Raw genomic sequence first — 27,999 nt, 5'->3', positions numbered from 1 at the left:
GTGGGGGTGGTGAGCGCTAAGATGGCCGATCCGGCTCGGGCTGGTGAGTGTGCGTGAGGGGAGTGAGGGGTGCGAGCGGCTGTGGTGGCGGGCGGCACGGGGCTGTATGCGGGAGCGGAAGTCCGACGGGAGTCCCCGGGGTCGGGGGCACCTGGCGGCGTTTTCCCGCCGCGCAGGGCTCAGGGGGTCCTGAGGGGGCACAAGGGGGCTGCAGACGCGCTGAGGGCAGCGGGCGGAGGCGGCAGCGGCGGCCCCGGCGGATTCAGAATTGGCGCCTCTGGGAAGTTTCGGTTGCGTCGTGCGATGCTCCGGCCGGTGTCCCGGGGGCCCGCCGCCTCAGGAGTGCGCGGAGATGATGCGAGGAGCTGTCTTCCCTGGGGCACTTCGCCCTGGGCTGGAGGGGCACGAGTTGGGAATAGGACAAAATCGGGGGACTGGAGGGGCTGTGCAGGGGGTGGTGGACTGTGACCCGCGCTCCGGAGCCTTGAGGAGACATCCTCGAGCGTGACGCGGGCTGGGGCGCTCCGCAGAGCTGGCACTTAAGAGACAAAACCGCATCCTCCTCGCGCCTCTGATTGCCGCCAAGTGATGCTCGTCGATCCTGGGATGATTTGGGCGGGTGGTTCTCGTCCTCCGTTTAGAAGGACTGTCTTGCCTTCTTCCCTTCTGCATCGATCGGGTCCAGCGCTGCCAGCACCTGCTGCCACTTACAGACACTTAAGAATTTTGAATACCAGCTTCCAAAACCATTCCCGCTGGCCTTCTGGGAAGGAATGTTAATAGGCTAAACTCACTTGGGGAGCATAAGAAACGTGTCAGCATGAGAAGGAAAAAAAAAAAAGACTGCTCAAATATAAGAGACGGTGATGGTAGGACCCGCTCGTCCCCCCGACCCCAAAAGGAAGGAAAGTGAAACATGGTAATTGTTTCAACTGCAAGTTTGAGCTGTTGTAAATTCTAATTGCGACTGGATAATTTCTTGCAGTTTTAATTTTGGAAGTAAAAAAAAAAAAAAGCAAGTCTTTTCAAGCCCCAGCCTTACTCCCCTCCCCTCTTTTCCTTAATTGTCATATACTGCAAGTAGCGGGATTGTGAAATTAGCATAGGAATAAAACTTTCTGGCTCTTCACTTGAATTCCTTGTTATCTGTTAAGTAGCTGCCTGTGGGTTAAAAATACGGGGGGTTGGTAACGTTGGGCCTGGAATTCTATTTTGAGTCCTTTTTAAAACAGCATTTGGTGTAAGCAAGGAAAAAGAATTGGCTGTTCACTGTGATCAAATTCGGAAAGCCAAACATGAGTTAATAAGCACATGTTTGTAGACTATTTCATAATCTCAGTGAGATTCAATATTGAGGTCTCTTGAAAGAGATGAAAAGTTTGTATTCTTGAAACCCTAATCTTTTTATCCTTAATTTAGCATCTGGGTGGACTTGGCAGAGATTTGAAACATTTTGGCTCATTTAGTCTCCCCCTGAATCCAGTTTCTCTCGCTTTTGGGTTCTAATGCAATAGATAGCAGACTTTTCTATCAGAACTTATCATTATAGACTTCATACAGAAATTTAGAGAAATTCTAATATATTGAACAAATAGTTCAATGCATACATTGTAGAAAGTTTAAATGTTTTGGCTGTTTTGATTGTGCATCAGTCAGTCTTGTTTTTCATCCAAAATATTATTATTCCAGATTTTATCTAAAAAAAAATTTAAGTGACAGATGATTCTCTGTTTAGTATAATACACAGTGATACACTTTTGTGAATACTTAAAATGGAAAATTTGTTGAAGATTTGGGTTAAATATTAGAAATATATTGATTCTGTCTTTACCCCCATTTTTCACAGACTCTACAAAAAGAAAGGAATAAGAAATCATACCCACTACTAAACGTTCCTCTACACTCCTAAATTTTATTATTACAGCATTGCTTATACAAAAGAGGATTTTCTCATGGGTCGTTTGAAGGGCAGTGTCTCATTTTATTTTGTGCCCCTAACACCTGATTAATTGCTTAATATAGAGGATTAAAAAAACCTGGAAATGTCGGTTGAATTGGTTTTGGAGTGGTACAGAGGTAAAGAGAAAAGCAACATTTTGGCCTCATGGACGCAGAAGAAAATGTCTTTGAAGTTTTTCTCTGCAGTGTTAGGCAGAACAAACATGGTTGCCAGATTCTAATGGAGTTGTCCCACGGAAGGATATCAGAGACAGGCTGGAGCCCAGGCTTAGGAGTCTAATCGGGATAGAAAATGTGTGCTGATCATTCCGAAGGCTTGATAATGGGGGACAGTTTTGCCATTTGGCCTAGCCTAAATAGGTGAAATTAACCAAAATACAGGTCTCTACAAATACTGGATTTCTGTTAAAGATTGAGATTATTGTAAGAAGTACAATTGATCTTTCACAGCTCTTTCAGATGCTATAAAAGTTCATTATAAAGAACTAATGTTTCATGGAGTTTTTTACATGCCATAGGAAAAAGCTAATTTATTTATAGTCTAAGAATAATAGTCTTGTTATCATGGATGTACTACGATGGTAGAGTGTCTAGCATTTTTACACAAAGTATTTGATCTCAGTTTACTAAACCCATAGTAGAATGCTCCATCTTTTTTGTGAATGTTTCCCTCATTGTTAAGAAGTTAGCTGTAGTAGATTGGTGTATGTGTATGGTGGTGTGACACTAACAGTAAATATTTTGTAATAAAACTGCCCATGAATGAAATACTTGTAAATAGTGATAGATGAGGAAATCAAATAACCTGGTAGCAGAACTTGCTTTCCAGGACCTTTTTTTTTTTCCCAAAAAATATCTGTAACAACTTTATTGAGATATAATTTGCACACCACACAATTCACAACATTTAAAATGTACAGTCCAGGACCTTTTTAAAAGAAGACCCAGATATCCAGATATAATCGTTGTGCTTCAGAAGAGGCATGGTGGAGATAGGAAGAAGGCCTAGAGGGAAAGGGTGTACTTTCTTGTTGTATGAGAAGTTTCAAGCAAGATCCAGGTAATTATAGATTCTAGATCTCTAGAGGAAGAAAGAAAAACCAGGGCCTTTCTAAGGATAAAGGAAAGAGGAGGTATATTGTGACTGACATGGAGAGGTGCCAAAGCATAATAGTAGGCATAATAACATGCCTAACAGGGAGCAGGGAAAGTTGAGAGCCCATTGTGTTCATTCGTTCAACAATGTGTTCAAAGATATTGAACCCCTTTCTATGTACCAGGCACTGTGCTTAATGCTTGGTCTCTTACATCTCTTAAGAGGACAGGGTACTATGATGGTTCCATGAAGTAAAAAAGAAAATTGAAGACTGCTCATAAGGAATGGGTAGGGTTTGCCCTAATTACTATGGATAAAGTTATTTTCATTTTTATCCAAATGCATGTAAAGATTGTGGTGGTAATTCCTAAGATCTACTTTCTATTAAAATGGTCATTTCCTTCTACCTCTTATGGAAAATAACATATCTTCCAACTTTTATTAGCTTTCAGAGGATCTGTTTAGGTTATTTGGTACTATTAAAAGAAAGTAAGTTTTTGTTATAAAAATTATCTTTATCGAAATAAAGATTCAACATATGCCTTCTCTTTAATATCCATTCCTCTGGGAATCTCAGGAGAATTTTTTCTAACAAGATAAAGATGGTTACTCTGACACAATTTTGTTTAAATACTTATTCTTTATGACCAGTGGTACTAAGTTTTTTCTTTAACTGAAGTTGTATGTATTTATATAAAATGTGCATGCTCACTTGCTATGAAATAATAGTTTATATCCAAATTATGAAAAGTTTAAAAATTGAACTTATTCACAATGTGGTCTTTGTATTTAAAAACATTTTCACAAAAGATATTTAGGAAGTGGTTTATCATAGATGAAGGTAGAAAAGTATATATTGTGCCAAAATTTGAAGACTCTTATATGCCATGTTAAGGAGTTTAGATTTATCTTGCAGTCTTTCAAGACTTTAAAACAATCCTTCAATAATTTTAAAACTGTGTTTACAAGACACATTAGGAATTATATGAAATGTAAATGTTAAATAATGATTACTTGGCTAAATATGAGCTATGAAAGGGGAAAGCTTCTTAATAGAGCATGATGATATTTTAGTGTCTTCAGATTTAAAATACAGATTAATTCTTTTTAGGAGTGTATTTAGCTATTTCCTTCATTCTGTGTCACTTTTTAAAGTAGTAGTTTAGTTTATCTTTGTGTGTTTATTTTTCATGGTAACTTCCTGACTTTCATAAAAACACGTTTTAAAGCCAAGAATCTGAAAATTGTGCTAATTAGAAGATCTAGTTTACTTTCATATGATTGATCTTTGGTACCTGACCTCCTGTAAGAACTTCCAAAGCTTATAACTATATTATACCTTTCCTTGCTTTCCAAGTGTCTTAAGAAACAGATGGAAGTGGAAGTGGTTAGCTGAAAAAATCATGATGTTGAAAATAACTAAAAGTTATGGTGGAATGTTTGTTAATTTTTGAAATAAAAAAAATTAGCTACCCTGCTAATTTTTCAGTGATTCTTGTAATTCTTACTAATACTTACATTTGGAGCATTAATATTTATTTAAAAGGTCACAACTACTGTATCAAAATTTAAAATAACCTAATTATGATTAGGGAACTATGTCTCAGGTTGCTTTTGTATAAAATTATATTTTGAGTATCTGAAAGCATAAGACAGAACACATGATAGGCTGTTAAGGATAGAGAAATTAGGATAATGACATCATAAAATATCAGGAAAGTGTATCTGAACTGACTGTGGCCACTTACTTGGTTGAGGGTCGGGGGCAGTTTTAGTCACTAGCAATCAGTGACCTGTTCTTAACCATTCATTGAAATATCATAAAAATAACTGAGACTTGCAGTTTAATAGTAATTGATTGTGCCAAAGAATTTGTTTGCCTGAAACAATATGGCTATAAAACATATAGAATCTTCAATAAAGCCCCCCCTTTTTTAAAATTAAGGTGATAAAAAGATGGCTATAGTTCTTCCCTGACCACACAGAACCTACCCAACAAGCAGGAGGCAGAGTGAGGATGTGTACGCAAAGGAAAACGATGACTCACTTTTGGTACAACTTCAGTCCTAAAGGAAGTTAGAGGATAAGATATTTTTAACTAGAAATGTTTTGTGAAGGGGTTGAGCTTTGGAGGATGGATCAATTTTAAAAGGTAGAAGTGAGGGAACGATGGGGATGATTCTTTTAGACTGGAGTGCACACGACAGAAACTGCCATTATGAAGTTAGTTCAGTGAGTGATGACCAGTATTTTTTTTAATGTAGTAGAATTGGGAATATCAGAATATATTATTCTTTTAAGGATGTTTGTGAAACTTTTGTTGCAGGTATGTGTGTATTATGTGTATACACACATTTACTAGAACCTGAAATAAAATTTCTTAGTCTGAGTCTTAGAAATCCACTGCTTTATTGGACTATGAGGAACAGAGGGTTTTAAGTACAAGAGTTAAATCCTCAAAGCACATTTGAAGATTAATCCATCAGTTCATTACTATGGAGTGAGAGTCCAGAGGGTGGGAGACCAGTTTGGAGGTCACTGCTGTGCTTTAGGAATGATATTTCTGGAAATCTAAATGAGTACAGAGTTGGGGAATGATAAGCCTATATGCATAGGTGACAATTTGAATGTTAGAGTGGAAAAGATGGAAGAGAGGAATCAACAAAACACCTTTTAAGATTTCTAGCGTGGGTACTTGAATGATAATACAGTAACTTTAATAAGAGAGTATTAGAAAAGAAGTTAATTTTGTGAAGGCAAGATGTATAGGTAAGCTGTGTTTGAAGTGTGCCTGAGACTAGTTTAGAAAGGTTAGGGCTAAGGATAAAGTCTTGGCAGTCAGCTATCTAGATCAGGTCACTAAACTTCTGCTAGTAGGATGAGTTCATTATGAGAAAAGGTTTGAAGAACCATTAAAATAGATGAGAAAGGCATTGCTACATTGCTTAAAGCCTGAATTGTATGTTACAGTGGGCTATAATTTGAGTAAATGGAAATTAATTTCAGAGTCCTCATGGAGTGGTAAGTACAAGCAGTTTTGTACTGTTGAACTCTAACATTAAATATTTTACCTGTGACCGTAGTTGATTTTTATATGTGGTATAAACCTTTGATTAAAAATAGCATTTCTAGTAAGATCTCATGTTTTATTTATCTTCTAGTCATTTGAGTTTTCTGTTTTATAATTGCTTTAATAACCTGATAACTATACACAATAATTAGCTTTTGGTAAGTCAAATACAATAATATTCTTCAACTTTACACAGTTGCTGAGGGAAGTTTTAAAAATAAAAATGCCCAGAATGACAAAAAGAAGTTTTCAGAGTATTTATAAATCCATCTGTCTTTGAAAGAAAGATAGCATACTTGGTTTTTTAAAGAGCTATTTCATAGCTATTAATTGGAACTTCAAGTGTGAAGCCTTTTTTAAAGTATGATAAAGTGATAATACAATTTAAATATTTATACAGATTTCATTCAAAACATCTAGAATATTTATATTTTGCCATTATATAAAGGTACAGGTAATATTTTATCGAAGTGTACAGGGTGGGGGATTCAAAAATGCTTTGTTATCTTCCTTTACAATGAATAAACTGCCAAAAATCACATATCCAATCTGCTGAAGCCAGAGTTAATACACAGCATCTCAGCGGTGGATTAGCAAGTGAAAAGAAGTGCTCTGAACACGGTAGGGGAAAATAGGAAGTGTCAAGAAATACTCCCACTCCCCTTTCTTTTCCTCCAAGCTTTGGATCTTTGTGTGATGAGGCCCTTTTGGGGATACCCTGGTAACTGTCTGAGCTTTGGCTCCAGGCAGCAGAGCAAACTAGAGATCTCTGGTGGCTGCAGCGCGGCACTCTAAGCTACTGCTTTCCTCCCTCCCTGCCCTTCCCTTGGTCGTTCACCCCCTACCGTTTTCTTTCATAAGTAGACAGGGTATGTGGGCCCCCTACTCTAAAATATTAATCTCATGATCCGTCATTCCACCATTCTGGTTTCACTTCTTTGGATTTTTAAAAAGATTTTATATTTGAGAGATCCTCTTTTAAAATGCAAATACCCCTGGGAGAGGTCAGACCTTAGTTTTTTCAGCTAACATCTTAATTATCAGTTAGCACCTTAGTTGGGTTTAGTACATACACATTTGACTGAGAAGAATGAATCCCTGGCTAAAAGTGATAAAAGTAGAAGGAAATTAGCATTTATAATAATAATATCTGTAGTAGTAATATTATTTATTATTGTTGGCAGCTAGGAAGTACTGAAGGCCATATTATTAAGTACCAGGAATTTTTCTGCATCCTTTACAAATATAAATTTCTCTAATTCCCGCAACAACCCTATTGGTGTTATTACCACAGGTATTTTACAGGTAAGAAAACTGAGGTAGGTATGTAGAGCAAAATAATTTCTCTAGGTCACATAGTAAATACAGCCAATTGTTAAAACTCAGGCATTTGGATTCCAGGGTGTGCTCTAACAGTTTTGCTCTGATACCTCTCCCCTGTGCTATACTGCCTCTCAGAAAGACATCTGATCAGCATTTCACCCTTTTTACAATAATGCATTGAATGAAATCATACTGTTTGATTATAGGCCACTTCCTATTGAAGGTGAGGGACCTTGTTATCATCTAAATAGATTTTTTTGGTAATACCTTCAGTGAAATAGGCAAATTCCTTATAACCAAGAGAATGTATTTTCAGACTAAAGAGGCTAGTAAATAATTTTTAGCACTTAATGGCACTATTTTTCCTACTTAAGATGTTTTATACAAGTAACATGTTCATTATTTTTGGAAATTTGAAAATATGAATTAAGAAGAGAATAAAATAATTTCAAGTCCCATTTACCCAGAGATAACCCCAGAATGAATATCATTCTAGGTTTTTCTTTTTCTTTTGAGGCTTCTGCATCTTATGAAAGGTATTATTAGCTCATACCACCTCTTTAAAATTTTAGAATGAAATAATTTTCCTTGAAAGTAAATAAAAAACATTCCCCTTTTCATCTCTACCAGTTGAAATGATAATTATTGTCTATGACTTGCCAGAAGAAGGGATGATTGGGGCATGGAACTCTCCAGGCCCCAGGTACCACTGAATGGGTCTAAAAGGGAAGTTGAGGATGTGTACAGATTCTAAGTGGCTACATCCCTTTGATGCTGATGATTACATACTAAGAGAGGGACAGAGCAGGGAGATCCCTAAAGTGTCACATATGCACTCTGGTTGTCTGGGTCTAAAGGCAAAGTGTGCTGCTGCTGTGTGGAGAGTAAACTTTTGGTGACAGCGAGGATTAAAGCTGGGAGACCATTTAGGAGCCTTATTGCAGTAATCCAGGTGAGGCTTTCCTGTGGCTTGGACCAGACTGGTGGCTGTTAGGGTAAAAGTAGACAAACACTAGATATATTTTGAAGGTAGAACCAACTATTTTTTCTAAAGGTTTGGTGTAGAGAGAAGAAAAAGAGAAGAGTCAAAGATGATCCAAGATTTTTTACCTCAGTACCTGGAAGGATTTTGGATAATAGAGCATTTTAATCACTAATTTTGCCATTAACAACTAATAAAATTATATATTTGACTAGATTTTGGACCTCAGGACAATTTGAGGGAAGAGAAGTAAATTTAAAATATGTACTCAAAATGTGTGCACATGATGGTTGGAACTTGGTACCCTTATCTAAATGTTATGAAATGGGTGGGGAACTCTGCTAGGAGATATTACAAAAAGAAGGTGGGAAGGAGCCAAAAATCAGCTTCACCTTTGCAGTTTTCTAAGGGCTGCAGAAGTAATATTTGCAAGTACCATTGAAATTCATGTTCTTGCTGCCCTAAAATGTTTAAAGCATTAATCATGCTACAATGTTCTGAATGTTCGTTAACTAGGTCCCACCTGCAATCTGAAATTTGTGTTTGATTTATGTTAATCAATGAAGAAAATGTCTTGATCCCTAATTTTTAAAAATTTATGTTATTATTGAAATACACTTTATATACAATGTTTTATTGGTTTGAGATTAATGACTTAGTGATTCATCAGTAGTATGCATTATTAAATGCTTTCCATGATAAATGCAGTTTCCATCTCTCTGATATCTAATTTAAAAAATTTTATTGAAGTATATTTGATATACAATCTTATATTGGTTTCAAGTACACAACACAATGGTTCAATAGTTACCCATCCTCACTCCAACTAATACAGTTACTGTCAATATAGGAAGATGTTACAGAATCATTGTCTATATTCTCCATGCTTTACTACCATCCCTGTGAACAACTTACATTATGATTGAAAATATTTGTGCCCCTTTACCCCCCTCACTCTCCCCACCCACCCATCCCAACCCCTGTCCCATGGTAACTACCAGTCACATCTCAGTGTCTCTGAGCCTACTGCTATTTTGTTCATTTTGTTTTGTTTTTAGATTCTACAAATAAGTGAAATCATATGGTATTTGCCTTTCCCTACCTGGCTTATTTCACTCAGCATAATACCCTCTAGGTCCATCCATGTTGCAAATGGCAGGATTTCTTTCTTTTTTATGACTGAATCATATTCCATTGTGTACATGTACCACATCTTCTTTATCCATTCATCTATTGATGAACACTTAGTTTGTTTCCATATCTTGGCTGTTGTAAATAAGGCAGTGATAAACATAGCGGTGCATATATCTTTTTGAATCAGGGATTTTGTTTTCTTCAGGTAAATTCCTAGGAGTGGAATTACTGGGTCATATGTATTTCTAATTTTAGTATTTTGAGGAACCTCTGTAACTGCTTTCCATTTTCCATTCTCACCAACAGTGTAGGAGGGTTCCCTTTTCTCCACATCCTTGCCAACACTTGTTATTTATTGTCTTTTGGATAGAAGCCATTCTGACTGGTGTGAGGTGATATCTCATTGTGGTTCTGACTTGATTTCCCTAATGATTAACAATATGCAGCATCTTTTCATGTGCCTGTTGGCCATCTGTATTTCTTCTTTGGAGAAATGTCTGTTCAGGTCTTCCATCCAATTCTTAATAAAGTTATTTGGTTTTTTTGGTGTTGAGTCACATGAGTTCTTTATATATTTTGGTTGTTAGCCCCTTATCAGATAAATCATTTGCCAATATACTCACCCATACTGTATGTTGCCTTTTTGTCCTGCTGGCGTCCTTTTTGTACAGAAATTTTTTAGTATGATGTAGTCCCACTTGTTTATTTTTAGTTTTGTTTCCCTTGACACAGATGTATCCAGAAAAAAAATTGCTCATGCTTATGTTCAAGAGATTTTTGCCTATGTTTTCTTCTCAGAGTTTTATGGTTTTATGTCTTTCATTTAGGCCTTTAATCCATTGTGAGTTTATTTTGTGTGTATGGAGTTAAATAATAATATAGTTTCATTCTCTTACATGTAGCTGTCCAATTTTCCCAACACCAGTTATTGAAGAGACTGTCTTTTCCACATTGTACATTCACAGCTTTTTTATCAAAATTAATTGCCCATATATGTTAGGGTTTATTTCTCGGCTCTCTATTCTGTTCCATTGATCTATAGGTCTTTTCTTGTGTCTGTACCATACTGTTGTGATTACTATAGCTTTGTAGCATAGCTTGAAGTCAGGGAGCCTAATACTCCCAGCTCTGCTCATATCTCTCAGAGTTACTTTAGCTATTTGGGGTCTTGTGTGGTTCCATTAATTTTAGGATTATCTGTTCTAGTTCATTGAAAAATGCTGTTGGTATTTTGATAGGGATTGTATTGAATCTGTAAATTGCTTTAGGCAGGATGACCATTTTGACAATATTAATTCTTCCTATCCATGAACAATGGATAGATTTCCATTTATTGGTGTCTTCTTTAATTTCTCTCAGGAGTGTCTTATAATTTTCAGAGTACAGGTCTTTCACCTCCTTGGTTAGGTTTATTCCTAGGTATATTATTATTCTTGATGAAATTGTAAATGGAGTTGTTTTCCTGATTTCTCTTTCTCCCAGTTCACTGTTACTATATAGGAATGTAAAAGATTTCTGTGTATTAATTTTATATCCTTCAACTTTGCTAAATTCAGTTATTAGTTCTAATAGTTTTTTTGGTGGAGTCTTTAGGGTTTTCTATATATAATACCATGTCATCTGAAAATAATGACAGTTCTACTTCTTCCTGACCAATTTGGATGCATTTTATCTGTTTCTCTTGTCTGATTACTGTGGCTAGGACTTCCAGTACTATGTTGAATAAAAGTGGTGAGAGTGGGCATCCTTATCTTGTTTCTGATCTTAGAGGAAAAGCTTTTAGGTTTTCCCTGTGAGTATGATGTTAGCTGTGGGTTTGTTGTATATGGCCTTTATTATGTTGAGATACATTCCCTCTATATCCATTTTGTTGAGAGTTTTTTCTCATGAATGGGTGTTGAATTTTGTCGAATGCTTTTTCGGCCTCTATTGAGGTGATTACAGGGTTTTTGTCCTTTTTGTTAATGTGGTATATCACATCGATTGATTTATTAATATTGTATTATCCTTGCATCCATGGAATAAATCCCACTTGGTCATTATGGATGATCCTTTTGAGGTATTTTAGAATTCAGTTTGCTAATATTTTGTTGAGGATTTTGCATCTATGTTCATCAGGGATATTAGTCTATAATTTTCCTTTTTTGTGGTGTCTGCCTGGTTTTGGTATTAGAGTGATGCTGGCCTCATAGAATGAGTTTGAAAGTATTCCCTCTTCTGTTTTTTGGAATACTTTAAGGAGGATGGGTATTAGCTCTTCTTTAAATGTTTGGTAGAATTCAGCTGTGAAGCCGTTTGGTCCTGAACTTTTGTTTGCTGGGAGTTTTTTGATTACCAATTTAAATTTGTTACTGGTAATTTGTTTAGATTTTCTGTTTCTTCTTGGGTCAGTCTTGGAAGGTTGTACTTTTCTAGGAAACTGTCCATTTCTTCTAGGTTTTCCAATTTAATGACACATAATTTTTCTAAGAATTCTCTAACAATTCTTTGTATTTCTGTGGCATCAGTTTATTCCTTTTTTGTTTTTGATTTGTTTTATTTCTGTATATTCTCTTTTTTTCTCAAAGAACCAGCTATTGGTTTTTTCTCAAAAAACTAGCTAATTTTTAACTAGATAATGGTTCACTATTTTTAGCTTCTCATTCAGAAGTATCCCTGACTTTAACTGATAAAGGACAAGTTTCTGGGTTAAAATCACATAGGATTGGTTTGGTTTTATTATGTTGGGTTTTTTGGTGTGTGTGTATTTGCTTTCTAGAATCAGATTGTAAGTTCAGATAATGCTTAGGCCTACCAGAATGTAAAAGTTCATTATATTGCCATCCACTTCACATTCTTCCTTTTTACTCATTATTTGCTTACACGTCCTTGCACATTTCTGAGAGCCTGTTCAAAACACAAAAAACATTCTTACCTTCTGTTTTTGTCTCTAAGGTATACAAACCATCAAGTCTATCCAGTAAGACTATGTTATAGAACCTTGAATTAAAGATCATTATTGATTTACTAATGGAAACCAAATTTAAAATGAGTAGAATATTTAATATGAATTATTTAAATAACTAGAATATTAAGATCCATTCACTGTTGTTACCCTTGTAGCTACAGTTGATTGAGTGTTTAGTATGTGTCAGATATTTTATGTTAACTAAATTCTTTGAGAGTCCAATGAAGGTATAATTTTTCCTAGATGAAGTTTAGAGAAGTTAAAATATTTGATCAAATCAGACATATAACAGTGTGTGGCACAGGTAGAATTCAAATTTAAGTCTTTCTTCTTCCAAACCCATGCTTTTAACTGATTATGCTTTAGTAATTCAACATAGGGCTTTCAGAATGTAGATATCACTGAGATATATTTGGATTTTGCCAGCCCCAATATTTAAGAAAAGGAATGTTGTTTTGTAAACTGCCCTCAGACTGTTGGATAAAAAGCATAGGTGTTATTCCAGTTCAGTGAAAAGTGATCACTTCCCATTTTTCACCAGTAGATGGTGGCAGAAATTAAAAACAAAAATTTTAAAGGGGACCCATCAGAGAAATTTAAGTGAAGTGTGTGTTCTTTAGAGATCAAGGTGGATGAGAGATTAGTCTAGAGCCAGGGAAGAGTGAGAGCTGCATATCTTATTATAATAGGCAGCCCAGAAATTGGGAGCAGAGGGAGCAAATGTATAAAATTATTCTTGGAAAAATACTTTATAATGAAAAATATTGGCTTCTTGTTTTTACTTTATTAAAAATGATTTGTTCTGCTTAGTTTTCAGGTGCTTAAAGTGTTGTGAACAAAGACTTGTTTGGATTATATGTTTCTCAACAAGACTAAACAAATGTTAACAATGGATAAGTGCAAACACATTGGGCAGTTGCGGCTTGCCCAAGACCATTCCATCCTCAACCCTCAGAAATGGCATTGTGTAGACTGCAATACAACCGAGTCAATTTGGGCCTGCCTTAGCTGTTGTCATGTTGCCTGTGGAAGATATATTGAAGAACATGCACTCAAGCACTTTCAAGAAAGCAGTCATCCTGTTGCATTGGAGGTGAATGAGATGTACGTTTTTTGTTACTTTTGTGATGATTATATTCTTAATGATAATGTAGCTGGAGACCTGAAGTTACTACGAAGTACATTAAATGCAATAAAAAATCAGAGTTACCATTGTACCACTCGTAGTGGAAGGATTTTACGGTCTATGGGTACAGGTGATTCTTATTTCTTACATGATGGTGCCCAATCTCTGCTTCAAAGTGAAGATCAAATGTACACTGCTCTTTGGCACAGGAGGAGGATACTAATGGGTAAAATCTTTCGTATTTGGTTTGATCAGTCACCCATTGGAAGAAAAAAGCATGAAGAACAGTTTCAAGAAAAAATAGAAATAAGAGAAGTGAAAAAAAGACAGCAAGAATTAAAGTATGAAGTTAAAGCAGAATTGGAAACTATCCCTCCAAGAAAAAGTTTACGTTTGCAAAGTCTAGCTCAGTCTGCCACAATAGAAATAGTTCCTATTCAAGTATCTCTACAAACCCCAGCATCACCAGCAAAAGATAAAGTAGTATCTACCTCAGAAGATGTGAGATTGAAAAAAAACAGTGACTCCTCAGTTAAAGGAAGGCCAATAGTAGCGCCTGGGGTAACAGGATTGAGAAATTTGGGAAATACTTGCTATATGAATTCTGTTCTTCAAGTGTTGAGTCATTTACTTATTTTTCGACAATGTTTTTTGGAACTTGATTTGAATCGATGGCTGGCTGTGACAGCTAGTGATCAGACAAGATCATCTTATAAGCATCCACCAATTACAGATACAGTATATCAAATGAGTGAAAGCCAAGAAAAAGATACAGGCTCTGTTCACTCCACATACTCAAGTTTACCATCAGGACTAAGTGGTGGAGCATTAAAGAGAAGGAAGATGGAACTTATTCAACTAAGGGAGCCAAGTTCACAGTACATTTCTCTCTGCCATGAATTGCATACCTTGTTCCAAGTCATGTGGTCTGGAAAGTGGGCCTTGGTGTCACCATTCGCTATGCTACACTCAGTGTGGAGATTAATTCCTGCTTTTCGTGGTTATGCCCAACAGGATGCTCAGGAATTCCTTTGTGAACTTTTGGATAAAATACAACATGAACTAGAAACAACTGGTACTAGGTTACCAGCTCTTATCCCCACTTCTCAAAGGAAACTTATTAAACATGTTCTGAATGTTGTGAATAACATCTTTCATGGACAACTTCTTAGTCAGGTATGGATTTTTTTAAATCTTATTTTCATCTTGAGAAATTGATGAAGTGAGGCCTAAAAAAATGCATATTCTCTATATATCTAGTATGTTAGAGCTAGTACAGTTTTCAGGGAAAAATAGATCACTTTCATAAATGTGTATAAAGAAGTCAGCTCACTCATTTACAGTTTCTTCATGCATCATTGGAAGTAGTTTATATCCATGGCACCAAAACTTTTTGTGGGGAAGGAATCAGGAAACAGAGTTCTTAGGCTAATAATATTGCATTCATTCTCTTAGGGACTGAGAAGAGGGTTTAATTCCACAGCAAACAGATTTGAAGATGCTGCTGTACTGGGAATGTGTTTGGTGCACACTTGAGTCATTTCAGGGACCAAAGAGTAGTCCTGTGTGACTTCCTATAAAACCAAAGTGGGACAAGGTCTCAAAGGTTTAACAAGTAGGTAGGAAAATTTTGAGATAAATAAAAGTGATTCCATCTAGAATAATCCTTAATTACAGATCCAAGTTTCTGTTGTTGAGAAAAGGAATCATAAAACCAGAATCTTCCATCTGATCAATAGTTCTCTATAATGAGCGGACTTGTTGGTAGACTATTACTAGACATAAGGCTCTCTTCTTTTCCATAGCGCAGAGCTTTAAAAAATACATATTTTTAACTGAGGCAATTAGGCTGTTAGGTCATTTCCTTCCTCTGCACATCCACCTGTGTTTCTTAGTTCAACCTTCATAGTAGTGATACCACTTTTTGTTTTTATAGCATACTTCTCTGGAATAGAGTTTAAATATTTCAAATACAATTGTTCTTAGGGAATATCTATGAAGTTTGTTTCACATAATGTTTCAGAAATGTAAAGATTCTACATTGCCCAATTAGCAAATAAGAGCTGTGCTTCTGATATTGCATGCAACTTTTTCTACCATCTTTCTCTGTCATTTCTAACTTTTTATGTAAAAGTTTAAAATATACCATTATAAATATAAGTAATACATAGCTATAGAAAACCTATATGATACAATAAATTTATTCAGAAAAAAGAAAACTCATCCCCTAATCCCATAAACCCACAAACCACACATAAAACAACTAATATTTTGGTATATTCTAGTTTTTTTTTTACTTCTGCACATTTACATGTATTTCCTCTAATTGAGTGGTCATGTTGAATTTACATGCTTTTTTCATTTACTAGTGTAAGGATTTTTCATAATCATTAAAATATTTGATCATTCTTTTCACATTTCAAGGTCCATCATACGTATATACCATAATTGTTTATTTAACCATTCCTCTGTTGTTGACTTGTAAACTATTTCCTATTTTCTATTGTTATAATGTCACAATCAGGTAATATATTTTTTCTAGTGACTTCCTTAAGACAGAGTCCAAAAAGTAGAATTACTTTATCAAAGGGTAAGACTTTTGATACTTTATACAAATTTCTTTCCAGGAAGTTACTATTTTATGTTTTGAATTGTGTAAGAGTGCCTATGTGTGTTTTTTCTTTTATGGATTAATTTTGAAATTCATAAAAATTGTTATGACAGCTTTTCACTCTCTTCCCTTTAAACTTGTAATACACTCTTAGGAAACTTGTCATTTCAGAAAATCTAGATGGTCAGTTGTTGGAATGGCTTTTTATTTCTTTAATTCAAGAAACTGTTCTCATAAGGTTAAACCCTGACATTAGTGAGTCCCCAGACTAAATTTCAGGAGTGTTCTTTTTTTGTGTCAATGTTAAATCCAAAATCTACATCAGAACTGGGTTTATTTTTGTTGCCTACTGCGGGAATATAGCTTATATGAAAGAGCTTAGGAATATTTTACGTCAGATGTGGCTTATCTGATCTATAAAGTCTGTCTTCAGTTATGTGCAGGGTTTGTTGGCATTAATGCTGCTGAATGCATCACTGGAGTTATTACTGCATACCTCCCCAGTTACTGTTTTTCCTGTGTAAGTTATTAGAACTGCCTCATATTCTTTGTAGTCCCTGTGTTTTGATGAGGGTCTTAATGGCATGATGTTCACTTTAAGTGGGAGTATGACATCATTACTTATATGTATTGCCTTTTGAAATTATCAGTTGGTAGGGCTTCAAAACCCATGTATACTAATATACTGTATATAAAAATATACTAACAGTACTTTATTTGTATCATAGTAAAGAGGCTATAGGGATTTGAGGAGGAAAAAAATCAATTGGCAAAAGATGGAGAAGGAAAAGAGGAAAGAACCACAAGTCTAATACTCCAAACAAAGTGTATAAAAATCTATATTAATATGTACACACACACACATAATGTGCATCTAATTAAATGAGTCTACAGTTGTTTTTTACCTAAATTCAGATTTGACTAATGTCCTTAGAGCTTTTTGAATGCCTGGTAGTTAAACACCAGCAATGCATAATGGATTTAATGATAGTCTTTTGGAAGGAAAAATTCCTGGAAAATAATATAAAACAGATTATTCAAAATTCTGATGGTACATTTTCTGAAGAAAAGCTTACTTATTGGCAGTTACCTCTAGTAAAAGGAGTAAATATTTTGACAGAGAATTGTAATCTGAGTAACTGTTTTTATTTGTAGGTTACATGTCTTGCATGTGACAACAAATCAAATACCATAGAAGCTTTCTGGGACTTGTCCTTGGAATTTCCAGAAAGATACCAGTGCAATGGAAAAGATACTGTTTCCCAGCCATGTCTGGTTACTGAAATGTTGGCCAATTTCACAGAAACTGAAGTTTTGGAAGGAAAAATCTACGTATGTGACCACTGTAACTGTAAGTAGAGATTGTATATTCTCTTTGCCTTTCTAAGATTAGCAAAGAGAAACACAAATGAGAGGAAGTTGGATGAAATTCCTTAGGTAGCTGTTATGGAAATAAACTTTGTTCATCAGAAGAAACTGGGCTAGATATTTCTACTTTATAATTGGCATTTGTGAACTATGTATTTGTTTTGCCTTAGAATGACATTAGAATTTTTCAATCCTATAGTCAATTATGGAGAAAAAGAATTGATAAAATAAGAAATTTAAGTTTAATATGTGAGGCAGAATGAAGTAGCAATTTTGCTTTCTGAGTCTTTTTGCTACACAGCAAAATATTGATATATAGGTAATGTGTTTTTGTGTGTGTGTGTAACGTATAGCTGGACTGCTGCTATGGAGACTGGCTGCATAAAAACAAAGATTATTCAAAAATTGTGTCCTAGCTATCTGTTCTAGATTGGTCATCATCCTAGTTGGTATGGATAGAGGTAAGACACTTGCAAGGTGATCACATATCTGAAGAAAACAGACTGTTGAGATTTACTATGATAAGCTCTCTAATAGAGGTGAGCACATGAACCCAACACTGGAGGATGAAACAGCCATTGCAATTAAAGTGATGCATCATCCTCCAGGGAAATGGTATATAAAACCACATTAGGTCTACTGTGTATTTGTCTGGTGTCTTTATCTCTATTAATGTATAAATGGCATTTTAGTGTTTATACTACATATTTCCAGGTATTCTCCCTAACTTCCAGTCTGAGAAAGTGATTTTAGGGCTGTATATACTTAACTTCTAAGGTAATATAAAAGAAATTATGGATGTTCCATCATTGACGATATGTCACGTCAATTGACAGTTTTCTAGAACTTATTCTAACATTGTTTTCTGAGTGCTGCCTAATAACTGTTTTATGGAGCTTAAGATTTATGAGGTTAGAAAAAAGTAAGCCTTTATAAAATTTGGTGAGGTTTTTTTGGGGGGGCCATAAAGGTGAATGGTCCTAATGCTTTCATAACCAAATCTGGGAGTAGAAATATATTATGAATGAAAGCAGAATATGGTTTTATAACATTTTTGTGTGTGTCTACTGGGCCTACCAAATAAAAGCCTAAAAGAGTAACTTTAATTTAATACATAAAAGCAAATGTCTATAAATCAAGGAGTTGACACCCCTTATTTAGCTATACTTAGACAGTGTGTTCTGGGACACAATCCCAGACATTCAGCAGTAGCCAAATACTGGATCTCAAGGGCATAGACCCAGCAGTAAGGCTTCTAGTGGAAAGTGGAGATATCTTAGAGAACAGCCTTTTGTGGACTGATTTTACCTCCTATATGAGAAGCAGGCACTGCGCTGGCTGGAGTTGGATCTGGTGTACAAGTTGAAGGACAGCTCCTGAACATCAATAGCAAACTTTGGTAGTCAGTGGTCCAGCCAGAAACTGCAGGACACAATCCATAAGTGGACCTGTAGAGAAACAGAGGGGACAACAAAAAGAATCCTAAGTTCCAGTTTTAAGATCTGGTGCTAAATTAGCATCAGCAAGACACTGAGGGAGGCTTCTGACATAGGGCTAGTAGAGGCCTGTTTTCTTAGGCCTTGGCCAGGGCTGGAGTGGATTGCAAGGAAGAAGGAGGGGAGAGGTGTTCTGGACAGTAAGGACCCATGCCTCCTGGGATCTTGATCAGCCTAATAAATGAGCTGATCATGAAACTTCTTAAAATTAAGAGTTTAGGAAGAGTGTATTGAAGTATGTTTAGGGAGAGTTTTAACTTTTCCTATAAATTGCTTAGCCAAGTCCATTTTTAAAATATTATAGCACTATATTATTCTTATTGGTCTTATGTGGAGGATTATATTAAATATGTACTTATTTGTTTACATGTCTGTCTACCATGATTAGCTCATAAGTTAGTTTTTTTTAATGTTGTATAATTACATGTTTCTTGAAAATAAAGCCATATCTTTATCTCTAGCGCAGTCCAATACCTGTTAACAAGTAGATATTTGATATCTGAATTATATTAAAATTTTACTCAGCTTTTCCTTTTATCCTTAAATTTGACTCTCATTCTGTCTTTGATATCACAGCAAAGCGTAGAAGGTTTTCCTCAAAACCAGTTGTACTCACAAAAGCCCAAAAACAGCTTATGATATGCCACCTACCTCAGGTACTCAGACTACATCTCAAACGATTCAGGTTAGTAGTAGTAGTGTTATCAGTTGCCTACCAACTATATAGACACTTCTGACTTAACTTCTTGTGCTTATAGTGCTTCAAAACCTAACGTGTGATGAATTAAAATTTAATACTATGTACTTGGCTAGCATATGACTTACATCTACTTCTGCTTTTTTTTTTAAGAAAAAATTCTGTTATTGTCTCTAACCTTGACCAGTAGACACTATATTCAGCAACTAACCTTCTGATTAGTTTCCCTTGTAGAAGGCATCTGATCAGGAGACCCCTCACATCCTGCTCTGCTAGGTAATATTCTCCTTTTAAGTTTCAGCTTATAGAAGTAAATATTCACCATATTTTGGGTATAACATTTAAAAAATATAATCCATAACTTAGAGTATTTGGCCCAATTGCTTCATCCTTGGAAAATATTTGAACAAAAGTACAGCAGTTCAATTCCAAGCAGTTAAAAAACAAAAACAAAAAAACTCCAGTCTTGAGAAAAACATTTAGTCAGGTGAATTAGTTGGCAAATCTGATGGTTAATTAAAGTGTATGGTTTCATACCTTGCAATAGCCATGTTAACCTGAGAGCTTATTGTTCTTTTATGAAATGAGAAGTTACTTTATGTGCAATGATTTGAAAACTACTGAGACCATGTTTCTTATACATATTGGTTGTTGCCAGTTTTATTTTTTTAAATAATTAAAGGAATACATGTTTTGAAAAAATTCAAACATTACAGAAGTTAAAGTAGAAACCCAAATGAAAGTGCCCCTTTCCTCTCAGTCCCACTTTCCAGAAAGAATCACTTTTAACTTTAGTCAGATATTTATTGAATATAAAAGGTACAGTCAGCAGATATCATGTGAGTACTTTTTCATGCAATATATTATTCTATATTAACTGAGGAATGTAAAGTGGCATTCTCTTATCAAGAAGATTATAGTCAGTCATGCACAAAGTAATGTAGAAGTAGAAATATGAAGGATCACAAACTATATACAAATTGACTTATCAGAGATTTAGAGGATGGAATTAGCTGATGTCTAAAATTCCCAAAGTCTTTCTAAGGGCATGGGGACTTTATATCATTCAAGTCTCAGTTCACCTCATCTCTTAGAGATTTACTTCTCTGACCCTTACTGCACTGCCATATTTATTTCTGATATTTACTTCTCTGACCATTCTATCTAAAGGTAGTACACTCGACCCTCAGTATCACATTACCCTATTTTTGCTTAGTGACAAAAAACACTGTCTGATTTAGTAGTTTTCATATTTATTTATTTATCTCCCTCTGCCAGTGGAACAGAAGCTCAGTAATAAGAGAGATCTTTTCTTTTTCATTCCTGTATCCCAAGAGCCAAGCTCAATACATAGTAGAGGCTCCAAAATATTAAGTGAATGAATGGGGTGGATACAGAAGGAGGAGCACTTTAGCCTAAGGGAACAACATGAACAAAGGTATGGAAAAACAGGGAAGGGTATATAGTATATAACAAAAGGGTTAGTGAAAAGGCAGGTATATAAAATCAAGTGGAATGAAAATGGGAAGATTAGGCAGGAAATTAATATTGTATTCCAGAGCCAGGTAACAAGGGCCAGGGAGCATGGAGAGACAGAGAACATATATGAAATTCTGTAAAGGTAGAATTAAAAGGATTTACATTTTTGTTACTTAAATTGATACTTAATTGGTTACTATAAACTGTTCAAGAACCTCCTGTTCTTCATAATTGCTACTTTAATCTGGTATTTGAGCCCTCTTTAATTTAAACCTGTTTGACTTTATTCCCTTCCATCTTCTGCCCAAAATACATGTTCTAATAAAAACAGTCCCACAGCATTTATTGTACAAAATACTTTGACCCTTGCTGCCATATTTATTTTTGAATCAAGACTTTATGTTTACCACTACATTTATCTTTCTCCTTTCTCCTCATATTCAGAAGTATTGTTGTGAAAGTGTATAAAATTATAGAGTATGTAAGAAATAAAAAGAGAGAATAGAATTGGGGAGGAACACACAGGAGCATTTCTAATACTTTAGCTTCTCCATGTGTGTGCCTCCCAGTTCTATTAAAATCTCATGTTTTAATACTATCATATTTTCATCTGTGTCTATTGTCTCTGCACCACACCACCCAAAGCTGGATTATCATCTCTTGGAATTACCATGTGTTACATTATTTTCCCCCCATCACACCAGCTCATACTATGTGTAGGATTCGAGCACTGTTTACCATGCTTAGATCAGCAATGCGAAGCATGAACAATAGATTGAGAAGATGATGGTATAGATGCATTATTTGAGTTCTGTCAATAACTGGTGTTTGCTGATTTACATACAGGAAAGGGTCACAGTTTTTTCTTAGCCTGAATAGCTCTGAAGAATTAGAGGTGTCCTGTTTTTCTCCACACCTGGCCAAGAATCCAGATTGTCTCTCAACAAATTGTCCTCTAGTATACCCTCATGTTGTGACAAGACTGTAAAAAAATTTAAAACCCTTTGGTGCCTAGAATCTGTTAGAAAGTGGGAAAAGCCGTTTGGCAATACTTTTCAAAAAGTTCATTTTCTCCCTATATATCCTCCTCCAACTAGAGAAAATATTTATTTTAAAATATGACTAAACTTGTTGGGTTAATAAACCTGAATTTCTGCACTTAAAAGCCAACTTCAGCATTGATATGGCTTTATATTTACATTACTTTTATATATGATACTTTGTAGTCTGTACTCTCTAAGGCCTTCTTTGAAATGGTTCTATTTACCTTATTTTATATGTGATACTTTGTTGTCTGTACTCTCTGAGACCTTCTAATCTAGTACATGGGTATTTTTCCTTGATTTTGTTGATAATTTAACTCTGCTTTGTTAACAGGTGGTCAGGATGTAATAACCGGGAGAAGATTGGTGTTCATGTTGGCTTTGAAGAAATCTTAAACATGGAGCCCTATTGCTGCAGGGAGTCCCTGCAGTCCCTCAGACCAGAATGTTTTATCTATGACTTATCTGCTGTAGTAATGCACCATGGGAAAGGATTTGGCTCAGGACACTACACTGCCTACTGCTATAATTCTGAAGGAGGTATAGATGGGAAAAAGTATTTTGTCTTGAGTTAGACTTGGAAGCTGGAGTTCAGGCTTTTAACATTCTAAATTGGACACTAAGTCTTCTTAAGCAAAGCCACTTAACTCTGTTTTCTTTCAAGAGGAATGCTTCTGCAGTATTGTTCATAAAATATTAAGGGTTTGTGCAGAAAATGGATATTCCATTTTCTGTGGACTTGCATTTTGACTTTCAAGGGCTGTAAGGGATAGGATAATCATGATGGTCTCATTAATTAAAAGCCATAAAATGCTATTTTTTCTTAAAGATACATTTCCATGAATAGGTCCTCTGTTTACTAGTTTAATTTAGTTAATTTTGTCAAATAACAGCATCTAACAAATCGGAGGATCACATATTTGGAACAAACTTTTGAGTTCAGGTTTTAACACAGAAAATTCACTTTCACTTACTGCCTCCATGGACGCTTCTAGGACTAGCTTCATAGGTGGCAACAATGATTGGATGTAGGTTTCATTTATTTTGCCTTTCCCTACATACTGTTGTACAAAGAATGAGCCTCCCCATTTGCAGCACACCCCCACCAAAAATACAAACAGAAAAGAGGTGTGGACAAAGAACCCAGGTAACCCATGAAGGCAATTAATTTAACCCTAAACTACCAAGAGTTAGTTCTACACTATTTGCTTTATAGTATGATTGGCAGCAAAGGCATTAGCTGGTAGATTGTACTGGGAATTAAAGATAGCATCAAGTGAACTAATCAGATTCTATAACTTTAAATTAATTCTAGAATAAAGGTATGAATTCAGAGTAACATAACACCCAAGCTGTATTTCTCGTTAACAGAAATGAATTGGCTTGATGATTATTTGCCCTTGAAAAAAAAGTGTAACTCTCACTGAAATGAATGCCTTTAAATCCAAGTTATATTCAAAATTTCTATAAAGTTCCTTTATAAACATTAAGGTATATTTCTGTGCTTCACTCTAGGGTTCTGGGTACACTGCAATGATTCCAAGCTAAGTATGTGCACTATGGAGGAAGTATGCAAGGCCCAAGCTTATATCTTGTTTTATACCCAGCGAATTACTGAGAATGGACATTCTAAACTCTTGCCTGCAGAACTCCTGTCTGGTAGCCAACAGCCCAGTGAAGAAGCTGATACCTCTCCTAATGAAATCCTTAGCTGATCCAAAGACAGTGGGGCTTTTCTTGTGATTTTATATATACTTTTTTAAAGTGCTGACTTACAATTTTGAGCTTCATTTTTTTTTTTTTACTTATGAATCAGTGCACACTGTTTATACATTTTTGTATCTGTAATAATAGAGACAGTCAGCATAAATACATGTATATTAGTATAGGAAGTAACTAAACTTTTTTCAACTCCTTGGGAGTTTTAAATCTTTAGAGTATACCTCAGACTTGTCTTGCCTCTTTCATATATATATATATATATATTTTTTTTTATTTTGGTATCATTAATCTATAATTACATAAGGAACATTATGTTTACTAGACTCCTCCCATCACCAAGTTCCCCCCCCCATACCCCATTACAGTCACTGTCCATCAGTGTAGTAAGATGCTGTAGAATCACTACTTGTCTTCTCTGTTGTACAGCCCTCCCAGTGCCCCCCCGATTATACATGCTAATCATAATGCCCCCTTTCTTTTTTCCCCACCCCTTATCCCATCCCACCCATCCTCCCCAGTCCCTTTCCCTTTGGTAACTGTTAGTCCATTCTTGGGTTCTGTGAGTCTGCTGCTGTCTTGCTCCTTCAATTTTTTTCTTTGTTCTTATACTCCACATATGAGTGAAATCATTTGGTACTTGTCTTTTTCCGCCTGGCTTATTTCACTGAGCATAATACCCTCTAGCTCCATCCATGTTGTTGCAAATGGTAGGATGTTTTCTTCTTATGGCAGAATAATATTCCACTGTGTATATGTACCACATCTTCTTTATCCATTCATCTACTGATGGACACTTAGGTTGCTTCCATTTCTTGGCTATTTTAAATAGTACTGCAATAAACATAGGGGTGCATATGTCTTTTCCAACTGGGCTGCTGCATTCTTAGGGTAAATTCCTAGAAGTGGGATTCCTGGGTCAAATGGTATTTCTATTTTGAGCTTTTTTGAGGAACCTCCATACTGCTTTCCACAATGGTTGAACTAATTTACATTCTCAACAGCGGTGTAGAAGGGTTCCCCTTTCTCCATATAACCTCGCCAACATTTGTTGTTGTTTGTCTTTTGGATGGTAGTGTTCCTTACTGGTGTGAGGTGATACCTCATTGTAGTTTTAATTTGCATTTCTCTGATGACTAGTGATGTGGAGCATCTTTACATGTCTGTTGGCCATCTGAATTTCTTCTTTGGAGAACTGTCTGTTCAGCTCCTTTGACCATTTTTTGATTGGATTATTTGCTTTTTGTTTGTTGAGATGGGTGAGCTCTTCATATATTTTGGATGTCAACCCTTTATCAGATCTGTCATTTATGAATATATTCTCCTGTACTGTAGGATGCTTTTTTGTTCTACTGGTGGTGTACTTTGCTGTACATAAGCTTTTCAGCTTGATATAGTCCCACTTGTTCATTTTTGCTTTTGTTTCCCTTGCCTGGGGAGATATGTTCATGAAGAAGTCACTCATGTTTATGTCCAAAAGATTTTTGCCTATGTTTTTTTCTAAGAGTTTTATGGTTTCATGAGTTACATTCAGGTCTTTGATCCATTTCAAATTTACTTTTGTGTATGGGGTTAGACAGTGATCCAGTTTCATTCTCTTACATGTAGCTGTCCAGTTTTGCCAACACCAGCTGTTGAAGAGGCTGTCATTTCCTCATTGTATGTCCATGGCTCCTTTATCGTACATTAATTGAACATATATGTTTGGGTTAATGTCTGGAGTCTCTAATCTGTTCCACTGGTCTGTGGCTCTGTTCTTGCGCCAGTACCAAATTGTCTTGATTACTGTGGCTTTGTAGTAGAGCTTGAAGTTGGGGAGCAAGATTCCCCCCAGCTTTATTCTTCCTTCTCAGGATCACTTTGGCTATTTGGGGTCTTTTGTGGTTCCCTATGCATTTTAAAACTATTTGTTCCAGTTTGTTGAAGAATGTTGTTGGTATTTTGATAGGCATTGCATTGAATCTGTAGATTGCTTTAGGCAGGATGGCCATTTTGACAATTCTTCCAAGCCAAGAGCATGGGATGAGTTTACATTTATTAGTGTCCTCTTTAATTTCTCTTAAGAGTGTCTTGTAGTTTTCAGGGTATAGGTCTTTTACTTCCTTGGTTAGGTTTATTTCTAGGTATTTTATTCTTTTTGATGCAATTGTGAATGGAATTGTTTTCCTGATTTCTCTTTCTGCTAGTTTGTTAGTGTATAGGAAAGCAACAGATTTCTGAGTATTAATTTTGTATCCTGCAACTTTGCTGAATTCAGGTATTAGTTCTAATAGTTTTGGAGTGGATTCTTTAGGGTTTTCTATGTACAATACCATGTTATCTGCAAATAGTGACAGTTGGACTTCTTCTTTACCAATTTGGATTCCTTGTATTTCTTTGTTTTGACTGATTCCTGTGGCTCAGACCTCCAGTACTATGTTGAATAACAGTGGGGAGAGTGGTCATCCCAGCATCCATGTCTTGTTCCTGATCTTAGAGACAAAGCTTTCAGCTTCTCACGATTAAGTATGATGTTGGCTGTGGTTTGCCATATATCACCTTTATTATGTTGAGGTACTTGCCCTCTATACCCATTTTGTTGAGAGTTTTTATCATGAATGGATGTTGAATTTTGTTGCTTTTTCAGTGTCTATGGAGATGTTCTAGTGGTTTTTGTCATTTTTGTTGATGTGGTGGATGATGTTGACGGATTTTCAAATGTACCATCCTTGCATCCCTGAGATGAATCCCACTTGATCATGGTGTATGATCCTCTTGATGTATTTTTGAAATCGGTTTGCTAATATTTTCTTGAGTATTTTTGCATCTATGTTCATCAGGGATATTGGTCTGTAGTTTTCTCTTTTTGTAGTGTGTTTGTCTGATTTTGGTATTAGAGTGATACTGGCTTCGTAGAATGAGTTTGGAAATATTCCCTCCTCTTCTATTTTTTGGAAAACTTTGAGAATGGGTATTATGTCTTCTCTATATGTCTGATAAAATTCAGTGGTGAATCCATCTGGCCCGGGAGTTTTGCTCTTGGGTAGTTTTTTGATTACCCATTCAATTTCATTGCTGGTAATTGGTCTGTTTAGATTTTGTTTCTTCCTTGGTCAGTCTTGGAAGGTTATATTTTTTAGGAAGTTGTTCATTTCTTCCTGGTTTTCCAGCGTGTTAGCACATAGATTCTCATAGTATTCTCTAATAATTCTTTGTATTTCTGTGGGGTCTATCATTTTTCCTTTCTTATTTCTGATTCTGTTGATGTGTGTAGATTCTCTTTTTCTATTCAGTCTGGCTAGGGGCTTATCTGTTTTATTTTCTCAAAGAAACCTCTCTTATATTTTGATTTGGTTCAGATCATGAGTTCATACAGTCTTCTACTGAAGTAGTTTGGGTGGCTTCATTTTATACATTTCTTTTGTAGTTATGTTCTATACAAATTCTTATTAGCAAGAAAATGAGAAACTGTCTTCACTATAGTCTTATTACCAAAAACAAAAAATTTTTCTTTCAGGACATTTGTATATTGAAGTCACCTTTCTTCCTTGAAGGGAGTTAAATGTTACACAAAGTAAAATATCAAGATATTCCCTAAATATGTATCAATCACACTGATATTCCTGAGGCTTTGTGTGTTACAGGGCTCACAATGGACATTACTTTTGTTAATGGAACTTCACTTCCTCAAAAAGTTTCAATAATTGTTCTTTATGTGGTATAGTAACTGTATAAAATGAAAATGACAGCTTTATAAAGTATGTTTAAATGTCTTTAATACTGTGGATATGAAGCCAGTGATGTCTGGGACCTAAAATAATGATTTGTCTGGCAACAAACAGGTTTGCCCAGATTCTAATAAAGCAGTCACAACAAAAATTTTAATTTAGCAAACTGCATTTTATACAAGTACAGTTTAACTTTGACATAGTTCATTTTCCATGTTTAACATTAGATTTCTTAAGGCTTT

The 27,999-nt window shown here is 35.6% G+C and overlaps 1 protein-coding gene across 1 annotated transcript; it reads left to right on the top strand.

The window, feature by feature from the left end:
- Positions 1–2: 2 nt before the first annotated feature.
- Positions 3–27,978, top strand: USP44 (ubiquitin specific peptidase 44). The gene is made up of 6 exons (XM_073213651.1): positions 3–43; positions 13,322–14,813; positions 17,404–17,599; positions 19,689–19,797; positions 22,666–22,871; positions 23,847–27,978. Exons 2-6 carry the CDS (start codon positions 13,368–13,370, stop codon positions 24,044–24,046), a joined length of 2,157 nt encoding a protein of 718 aa, XP_073069752.1. The 5' UTR covers positions 3–43; positions 13,322–13,367; the 3' UTR covers positions 24,047–27,978.
- Positions 27,979–27,999: the final 21 nt, after the last annotated feature.

This window comes from Manis javanica, chromosome 10 (assembly GCF_040802235.1).
Source record: "Manis javanica isolate MJ-LG chromosome 10, MJ_LKY, whole genome shotgun sequence".
In the NCBI taxonomy this organism is placed as follows: Eukaryota; Metazoa; Chordata; class Mammalia; order Pholidota; family Manidae; genus Manis; species Manis javanica.
Note: the sequence above shows the minus strand (reverse complement) of the source record. Positions and strands in the feature narration are given on the sequence as shown.

Bases quoted from the DNA above. Each gene is read 5' to 3' on its own strand.
- USP44 (XM_073213651.1), top strand. From the start codon at position 13,368: ATGTTTCTCAACAAGACTAAACAAATGTTAACAATGGATAAGTGCAAA. The intron at 19,798-22,665 runs GTTAGTAGTAGT...CTTTGTTAACAG, and splicing joins CTACATCTCAAACGATTCAG to GTGGTCAGGATGTAATAACC. The intron at 22,872-23,846 runs GTATAGATGGGA...GCTTCACTCTAG, and splicing joins CTGCTATAATTCTGAAGGAG to GGTTCTGGGTACACTGCAAT.